Genomic DNA, 10,108 nt, shown 5'->3' with positions numbered 1-10,108 from the left:
TAAAAAGGAAAACCGTAATGTATTACATAAGGAAGAATTCACATAACATGCGCATGTAAAACAAGGTGTTTATTCAAGCAAAATTAAAACATCTGTCACTTACAATAAAGTTACCCCAAATACCCTGCTACTGTCATTAGTTACATGAAACATATATGAGGGTCAAACAATGCAGTATATTGGAAAAAGTTTAAATTAATTAGTGGGGAGGAGTGGTTGATAAGGTGGCAAATTATTCATATTTTGAGTTTGGAGTGGTTTATCACCACTGGTTTAGGAAAAAGGACAGACAACCAACCACCAAATACACTGACCTTAATTTAAATTATTTCCCCCTCTTATACCACATATTAAAGGTCTACAAGAATCCACGTGTCTGATGTAGTCTTCACCTCCAGAAATCTCTTATGCAGGGCAGGCCCCAGCACAGACATGGAATGCATGAGAAGATCCCACCTCCACCCTGGAATGTAGAGGCTGTAATATACCTACAATTTCCCTACTTAACCCTTTCACCATCCAGGTAAAATCATGTTTGCGGGAGATAATGAACTTCGTGACATCAATTTCACAATCCAAAAGTTTATTTTGTTTTACCGAAACTGCACTATACTTTACAAGGGTGATACAGGAAGAAACAAGGCACATTTGAGCATGGGCACACACAGGAATGCTCCCCTGAGAGTTAAAAAACAAAACAAAATAAATGTATTTCAAAAACTACACAGTGTGTTCTCATTAGCAAAAATACAATGGAGTAAAGGGAAGGTAATGCTGAACTAACCCGCGGCTGCCCAAATCCACACACACACACTCACACTAGGGTTTATTCATTCTAACTGTTGTAAACCGCTATTAAGCATTTTATAATATTTAATTTAAAATACAGTCCTCCTGTGAAAATACCAAGCACAGCGCTCCCGGAAATGGTCTCCCATCTTAGGAGACTAACGGACTGGTGGACAAAATCCCTGAGACTGCCATAGCTATGTAGAGAAAACATTCAGGGACAATTAACCATTGGGTCTCTAACTATTGCTGAACGTGGGTAGCATGGCATACTGGGCACTGTAGTTTAACATGAACTAGAAAAGCACAGCTTATTTCTAACTAGTATGTATGTGTTTGCGTGTATTAAATATATAAACCCAGACAGACATTTATGCTGTACATTCAAACCCATACATTAGTTTTCATTTATTTTTCCTTTTTTTTTTTTGTTAAAAAATACAAGCACACATGCATGTATCTATTTATTAAACTATCTAGCTACATACACTGCCCTCTGCAAACACTGCGTTTGCACAGGGGAGTGCGGTTAAGGGCTGGGGAAGTACTCAATTATTCAGTGCTTTCTTTGCGATCCTCTGATAAAAGATGAGAAGCAGACACTAGTGTAGTCGGTAGACACCGCATCATGGGCTGAGGAAGTCTTCCTTCCGGTATCCCTTCTGTGAAAGAAGATTGACAAGGTGTTGTAAGGGTACAGGTTTGTTTGGCACCCGACATGATGGACATTGTGGGGTAAAATAGAGACGGCCTGTAGGGTTCATCAACGCGATTACTTACCGCTTTGAAGTCACGGTGGAGTTTGCTGTACTGCCACATGTTAGTGAGGAGGCTGGCAGCCGCTCGGGAGGACTTCTCACTGTCCGCACTGGAGAGGAGAGACATTAATCATTAATTTCTCCTTAAGCAAGTAAGTCCTTGTAACCCCAATCAAGTACTAATAATCTGTGCCAGGATCGGCCGGCCCCTATCAAACTTTTTACTTCTTAAAATCAGCAGCACTGTTACCTACAAGTGCACTTACCAGTAACCCTACCTACCACTTACAAACCCTCAAAAGTGTTAACTGTATTCCAATACAGAACTATTTGTAAGCTTGTTTCCTGATGCTGTAGCTCTTTCATCACCCATTTAAATTAATTGCTTTTGAGCGTATTATGATTCCAATGTTCTCCCTTCCACTTGTTATTCCTAATATTTGGGGGGTTTATTTTCCAATATAGTGGACAATTTAAACTGGCATAAGAAATGGGAGTTTTCGCTTATGCGACAATAGCGCCTCTTGTCATGCTCAAAGTTCCACTTATCCAGTATCACCCAATTCTATGGAAGTGGCTGCTCACCGGACACTGCAAGGCGAGTACGGAGTTTGGAATGCTGAGAATTTGACCAGAAACAAATATAGTCCTTACCAGTTCTTCTCATGTCTCCTCTATATTGTTAATGTATTTTTATGTAACTGGTATATGTTTAAACATCATGTGGATTTTAATATAAAATGTACACGTTTCTATATCATTTACAACTTTATTGGCTCTACATTTCTAGTGCATTAGGGTGTGCGCCTATGGTTTATATTTATAGCTATTGTGGAGCTAATGTTGCAGTATGCACACATTTTAAAATAAAAATTAAATGAAGAAAACACTAAGAGAAACCTCTTGCTCACCACTTTAATATAAAATGATATCTTCTCTTTTCATTCTTCTGTTGTAATCTAATGGGTAATCCTTTGATTTTTGTAATCCAGTGTGAGAAAGAAAGAAGAAACCATAAATTCTGATGCAACCGCTTGCTATGACCGCCCAGCACTGAGTGACTTTTGACCAGTGCTTCTTTTGGCCACTACACAATCACAAGCGGCCAGTGTGTGAAAAGGCTTTTGATAAGGATTATTCTTTAGCGACGGGCACTTGTAGCAAGCAGTTGCATCAACTTCCTACTGGATTACAATGACATAAGAATTTCCCATTGGATTTCCCAGTGAATTACAGATAGAGAACGAAGATTTGATTCTGCAATAAAGTGTTGAATTAGGAGTTGACGAGTATTTCATTTAAGTTTTACATTAAATATATGTCTGTGTTTTACTTACTTATTTATACCCCATTGGTAGAATGGGTAGGAGTCTTTGATTAAATTACATTGGGACTAATGAGGTGGTAAAGTTGAATATGCCCCTTGGAATGGCAATTAGCTTCCGGGATCGCGCTTGCCTCCTTCCCAATACCACTATACCGCAGATTTCCCTTCGTACCCCATAGGATCGCAAAGGAAAATTTGCAATGTGGCGGTACTGTAACTGCACTTTATGTACGCGGCCGCGTGATGCTGTGATCATGAAAACTAATTGAATAAGCCCCTAGGAGACCCAAACTCTACATGGGCCCAAGACGAGTGCCAGCACTTTTCAGCACAGGGCCCATAGTCTCTGGGAGTAAGAGGATACATTTTTGTTTTGCGGTTTCTCTTTCCATAGAGGCCACAGCCCTGTGCTTACCAGCCTGTATGCGGATTTCCAATAGGACAGGTGGAACCCATACAGGCTGTCTAGTGCTGGGACTGTTTGAGGATTTCTTGGAGTAGGTATGCTGCCCAATGATCTACCCATATTTTGGTAGATGCCACCCAAGAAGTTTGGCTTAAGGAAATGTACATTTGTTCTCAAATCTTTTTATCCACCCAAAGTGTGGCAAGCAGAGTCAGGAAATAATTAATTGTTTGCAAGCGAAAGTAACTAGATCTGAATAGCATAAAACTAAAATTTGCCATTTTCATTCATCACACACGTAAACAGAGAAGTGAATAGGCCACTAGTATACATAAGTCACAGTGTACACCATGCAACACCATATAAACAAACTGTAAATACTAAAACCTACTTTTGGCCTATAATCGCGCTACGTACTTTGGACAGCCAGGCCCAGATTTATACGTCCCCCATAACCACCTTCACCCAAACATCACAGTTCTCCATGATTTAAACCCCTACTGCACCCCATTTGTAAAAAATAAAATTGTATAATTACAGTTCTTTTTAATCGCCTGGTTAAATGATTGCTCAATGAGTACAAAATGCTTCTTTATGATTTAATTTGGAAATTAATTATGTATTTATACTTTACAGAGCGCCAACCCTGCTTTAATGCTGCCACAGACCAGAGTCTGTGTGGTCCATCCACAAATCCAGAACCAAACAAAACGCTCCATTTATTGGCTGCATAGTGACCCCCTAAAGGAGGGTTCCTCCCTCACTCTGTTGCCTCCACTTACCTGTCTCTCTTCCTCTTGATGTACATAAGTTTGCCAAGTCCGTTGAAGTATACAATATCTCTGGCTGCGAGGGGTCCAGCTACCGTCAGGTTATTGAGCACAGCAATGATATTTACTATGACCTCAGCAGGAGGGCTCTTGACTCCTCCCTCAGCGGGGAGTTTCTCCAGAAGGTGGCTCACTAGCTTGGTGGCTGATAGCGAGAGAAGAGATAGAAAACATGATTAGAAACCAACATACTGACCCCTTCACTCCGCATGAGCGCGGACACGCCTGATGTGAAACTACAATTGACTGAAACAAGAAAAGTGTGAACTTTAATTCTCAGACTTCCCCCTATTATTTCATAAAATGTCTTCTACAGAAACCAACACGTTGGCTTTACACAGCTGAGGGAGGTAGAATAAGTAAAATGAAAAACTTAGAAACTCTAGAAAGTGATAACTTATGAGTGAAGATAGGGGAGTGTCAACTAGGAACTCACACATCTCATCCTTATTTTTGGCATGTCTAGACAGGTTGCGGATAAGGCCTGTGAGAGACCGTAGTTGGCTGTGATCTGTAGTCCTCAAGCGATCCAGAACTGGGTTTAGAATACGCTCCTGCTCCAACGCCACCCCGCTCAGCACAGCTGCCCACTGTTAAACAAGCACACCATTTGGATATATAGTTATCATATATTGAGCTTCCAGGAGAAGGAATAGTTTTCAATCCTTATCATTTATTTATATAGCGCCACTAATTCTGTAGCGTTGTACAGAGAACTCGCTCACATCAGTCCCTGCCCCATTGGAGCTTACAGTCTAAATTCCCTAACATACACACAGACAGACAGAGAGACTAGGGTCAATTTGATAGCAGCCAACTAACCTACCATCCACTTAACCCCTCATCCACTCTGCTTGTTCTCCCCCCTGGTCCCTTTTTCTCCCTTGCACCACTGCCTCCCTTTGTGCCTGTTTTGTCCACCCTCCTTTAGGATGTAAGCTCGCATGAGCAGGGCCCCTCTCCCCTCCTGTCTCCATAACGGCTCTTCTGCTCCGCCCTCTCTCCATTTGTCTGCCCGGAGTTTCTGAAGCATTGGTAATTACATTATTGTTCTGTAATGTTTTACCCTGTATGGTCTACTGTTCGTGCTATGCAAGGCGCTGCGGAAACCCTGTGGCGCCCAACAAATAAAGGATGATAATAATAATAATAATAATAATAATAATAATAATAATAATAATAATAATAATAATAATAATAATAATAATAATAATAATAATAATAATAATAATAATAATAATAATAATAATAATAATACTAGTATGTTTTTGGAGTGTGGGAGGAAACCCACGCAACCACCGGGAGAACATACAAACTCCACACAGTTAAGGCCATGGTTGGGAATTGAACTTATGACCCCAGTACTGTGAGGCAGAAGTGCTAACCACTGAGCCACCGTGCTGCACCATACATCGTCTACCTTATTTCTAACCACTGGATGTGGTATTTGGCACCTCTTCCTATATCTCATACCCTTTAGATGCGTTCTACTATATGATCCACTATTACAGAATAAGATACAAGCTCGCCTCACTATGAAACAAATAGCGCTGCATATATGGATCGTCGTCACAGGACACAAGCGTTACTTACTCTGCGGTCCCCGGCTGTGATGTTCTGCAGAGCTCCCGCTGCCGCCTCTGTGGTATGTCTGTTTAGTTCACACTGCTGTAGTATCCGATTATACAGACCGACAATCTGCGGGTGCCACAGTAACTCCATTCCCTTCGGATCCTTTGAGATCTCGGCAAATATAGCAAGGTCTGTGCCCTGTTGTTTCTGTGGGGGGGAAGTAAAGGGTACAAGCTTAGACCATGCAGTTGAGAGAGGGACTACAATTCAGCAAATCAAATGAGCTAAAGTGCTTTCTGCGATAAAAAATAAAAACTTTTTGAAGTCTGGGAGAAAAAAAAAAGAAAGAAGGAAAGAAAAAATAAATGAAAAAAAGTAAAAAAAAAAAAAAAAAAAAAAAAATCGATAAAGAAGGTGAAGTTAATTCACCATAAGCAATTCATGGTAAAGGTATTACATTTTGTGGGGAAGTTGTCACTAGTGTCTAATGAATGGAGAGTCTCATTGGTTCAATCTATAAATGTCAACGTGGTGTAGACTGTGGGGGCATCTTAATGCATTGGTCAACTGATAGCTCCCATCACAAAACAAAAACTTCCACTCATTCACAAACCCTAAGGCACTTCTGCTTGAAAATAATCCCAAAAAAAAGGACAACATTATAGCGGTTTTTATAATAAAACGAAGTATTTTGTGGCTTCAAGAAGCAATAAATTAGAGTTTGTTCGTAATCAGCAATACAGAGTGAAAATATAACTGTTCCACTGGATAAGCAAGACAAAAAGGCTCAACACATACAAGGTGAAACACAGTGTCATTTGTGACCAAACCATTCTCCCCATTTGTGAACGTTTTGTAGGATTTACCTCTTTGAGTTTGCGGCTCTGAGGGGTGAAGCAGCCCACTGTATCTCCTGCTGCATTTTGCCCCCTCTGGGTTCCTTCCAGCCTTTGCAAGCAAGAAGGCGGCATCTCATCATACAGACGGTAAGACAGGTTCCTCAGTACACATACTGCGTTTTCCACACTCTAGAAAGGAATTGTTACATTTTATGAAAATAACCAGCTCTGCTAACCATATACTATAGAGCGTTGCTCGAAGTAGGCATTATATGTACAATTATTATTTGCATCAAGGGCCTCTAGAGGGTGGTTAGTTTTTGTTTATTTATAAAACGTTCTTTACCCCACCTTGCAGATATTGGATTCTCACCTTGTCTTCATATTTGGCAGCCTGTAAAGTTTGGTTTGTGTAGCCAACCAAGGAGTCCAGAAGACCAGGACATTCACGCATCTTCTGACGGGTGTCCTCACTGGCTGAGCTTAGGTTCCTACAAGACAGAGGATAACAAAGAACACAGAGAGATAATTTTACATTTAACCTAGAATGTAGATGCTTTTTCACTATCAAATGGCTTTAACAACCCACCCATTTACAAATTATCATTTCATAGTCTCTCTGGACACAATATTAAGTCATACAAAGAGAAGATGGACAACAGATCAAGCGCTACGCTTTTCACATAGATTAATAAGGAATAAGAATACTTATATTTTGTGATAAGTAGAAAGATCCCACACCATGTCAAAGACCAAAAAAAATAGTTCTATGTGGATTCTGTTATTTTTGCAATTTTATTGAATTATATGACATTTTATCTTGTACAAATAGGATTCACTATTATTTTTATGGTGTTTATTTCTGTCTTTTAATGTGAAAAGGGTTTGTTGTCCTATCTACCTTTTGTGTGCTATATTGTGCTTTATTGACCGATATATGGTCATTATAGGATTTTATCGAGCAGCAATCTTTTTGAAGCTCACTAGTGAACTCAAACCTCATATTTGGACAATATTAGGTCAATCTAAATAATCCTGCAGAGCTTTGATCCGGTACCTGAGGAAGCCTGTGGCGTTGTAGAATATCTCAGCCTCCGATGCATTCTGTTGGATCAGTGCAGATCCTGAAGATCCAGAGAGTGGAGTTAGCACCCGATCTGTTAGAGGACCTAGAGTGTCCCGTGCCAACCGTGTTTTTAGGTTATCACTTGATGACAAGTTCCATAAAATGCCTGAAGAGTAGAATAAAAAACAAATATTATACTTGAGGTGCTGCAACCTTTTGCCGCCTGGGCTTATCCATCACAATCCACTCATTTAAGCTTTCCATAATAACCACTTTCCTTATGTTAAAATATAGTATTACCTTCCATTAAGCCCTGAAGTGTCGATAATACCCACCTCCAAATGCTTTTGTGATGTGTACTCTACAGCACCCAAACTTGCTGGGAAACAATTTTCACAAGTGACTGCGGTTCTTTAATATTTATCCTGACTCTTCATTTTCACTGCCTAGTGGACATCTGCCCCCTGGATCAGTACACTTTATACCAGTGTTGGCTAACCTGTGACACTCCAGATGTTGTGAAACTACAAGTCCCAGCATACTCTTCCAGCAATAAACTGCTTTATATTGGCAAAGCATGCTGGGACTTGTAGTTTCACAACACCTGGAGTGTCACAGGTTAGCCAACACTGCTTTATACAGTCTTGGAGCAAGCCACACAGCTCATGGCCTTGCCTGGCAGCCAGAGTATGCTCCCCAGCAGTTCCGGTAGTGTTTTATTATAAAGTCAGCCATGAACGGTCTGGCAGTGACAATTACTGGTCATATCAAGTGGAAAGCTCCAAGCATGCTGACTGATAAATGGCTAGTGTCATCCACCAATCAGAATGGTTAGATGTCCCTACACACACTGCCTGGTGAATGGCTGGAACTATTCTCTAATCAGACTGCTGGGAGCTGTTTAGTAGGTATTTTCACAGGCAAGCATCTTTGATTTCTCCTGTCAGAAACCCTTCATACATTTTGCTATGGAAATTTCACTTTAATACATAGATCCCTTACTATACCTGAATACCTGGTATCTGAATACCTCTGCCTCAAAGCCTGTGTGAGCCCTAGATGTACTTTACCTGTAAGTCAGCATTAAAGTCGTTTCTGCTGAACCCAAACATAAGTTACAGCTGAGTCTAATGCATTTACGTTGCGGTTATTGATTTTTAGGTCAGAATCTGAAATGTATCAATGTTTTTTTTCTCCCAAAGAACTTTGTGTATCCCTTTTTGTATAGATCGCTTTACAAAGCTTTATGCATTGCAGAACTTGGCAGTCCACATATTAATCTATGGGGACTGCGTTAAAGAAACGTTAAATGGGTTATGGCAGGAGAAATCTATGATTTCTGAGTAAGGCTTCGAGCAATTGTACAGACATGTAGCACCGAAAATGAAAACAAAAAAAACAAAAAAACAAAACAAAAACAGAACCTACCAGTTACATTTTTCCTCAGTTCATCGTCTTGTGTTTTTAGAGCCTGTAGAAGCTCATACACACCATTCTCCTCCACCAGAGCCATCTTGTTCTCAGGACTGTCATAGATCAGATTGCGCATTGCTCCTGTGGCATGTCGCTGCACTTCTTGGTTTGAGTGATTAAACAGTTTTACCAGTTTGGGAATTGCCTGTAAGGAACGAGCCTAGAAAATATATAGCATAAGAGGTCGATCAGTAAGTTATGGGATCTGGAAGGAGGTCAGACATGTTATAGGTATTTAAACTGTTGTTCAAAATGCATTTAACCTTAAGACTCACTTGTTTTTTGGCTTCTGTATCACTGTAGCATCGATGCTGTATGAAAGCCGCTCCTAGGACCTGTAGGTTGGGATCGCTGGCCATTAAATATTTCACAGCTGTCGGCATGTCTATGTCATCAAACCTGAATGTCAACGTGGAAGGCCTTCATTAGTGACATCACTGTATCTTATCTATATATAAAGTAACTGTCTCTTTAATTCATTTCAATCTAATTAGACCAAATGAAATAACCATTACTGTCCTTTTCTTCTCAGAACTAATCTTAAGAAGAATATGGATCCGATATCTCTAGTTTTATGTATTAGATTTAATGAATTATTGATATTAATTTGCAATCGTATTTTAACTTATTTATTCCTGTAATGTTTTAATGTTTTGTATACGGTTTGTGTGGACATTTATCAATATGTAACATGTTACACCGAAGGACCAATGTAACAATTTATGCTAATTGGACCACAAAGCACATCCCCACCCCCAACAAAAGGCAGACAAAAACAAAGCAAAATAGAGATATTATCCCCTATAGATGTCTAGATTAGACAAAACGTGTGGGAAAATTTAAGGCATTTTTTACGACAAACTACCGATACAGTCCTGACATTTATTTATATGAACGACACCTTAACTGGAATGAATGACGGAAATAAAGAGTATTATATTCTAAAGGCCTGATTCATCAAGGCACGTATTTGCTGATTTTGAGAGTATTGTACGTAAAATAACTCTGCGCATGCCCAGATCTGGGACTTAATGCCGTGACTACAGCC

At 39.9% G+C, this 10,108-nt stretch overlaps 1 protein-coding gene across 2 annotated transcripts in view; it reads right to left on the bottom strand.

The window, feature by feature from the left end:
• Positions 1–566: 566 nt before the first annotated feature.
• The window catches only part of PKP3 (plakophilin 3), a 50,171-nt gene continuing 40,629 nt past the window's right edge, over positions 567–10,108 (bottom strand). For both annotated transcript variants that reach the window (XM_075187873.1, XM_075187872.1), the window contains 10 exons: positions 9,336–9,459; positions 9,016–9,220; positions 7,579–7,753; positions 6,895–7,012; positions 6,549–6,710; positions 5,704–5,889; positions 4,547–4,700; positions 4,063–4,255; positions 1,570–1,657; positions 567–1,451 (listed from right to left, as the gene is read on the bottom strand). In XM_075187873.1, the coding sequence (XP_075043974.1) occupies positions 1,416–1,451; positions 1,570–1,657; positions 4,063–4,255; positions 4,547–4,700; positions 5,704–5,889; positions 6,549–6,710; positions 6,895–7,012; positions 7,579–7,753; positions 9,016–9,220; positions 9,336–9,459 (1,441 nt within the window). In that variant the 3' untranslated portion in view covers positions 567–1,415. The remainder of the gene's footprint in view (positions 1,452–1,569; positions 1,658–4,062; positions 4,256–4,546; positions 4,701–5,703; positions 5,890–6,548; positions 6,711–6,894; positions 7,013–7,578; positions 7,754–9,015; positions 9,221–9,335; positions 9,460–10,108) is intronic.

The sequence above is a fragment of the Mixophyes fleayi genome, chromosome 10 (genome assembly GCF_038048845.1).
Source record: "Mixophyes fleayi isolate aMixFle1 chromosome 10, aMixFle1.hap1, whole genome shotgun sequence".
Lineage (NCBI taxonomy): Eukaryota > Metazoa > Chordata > Amphibia > Anura > Limnodynastidae > Mixophyes > Mixophyes fleayi.
This window is presented reverse-complemented; position numbering and strand designations above follow the sequence as displayed.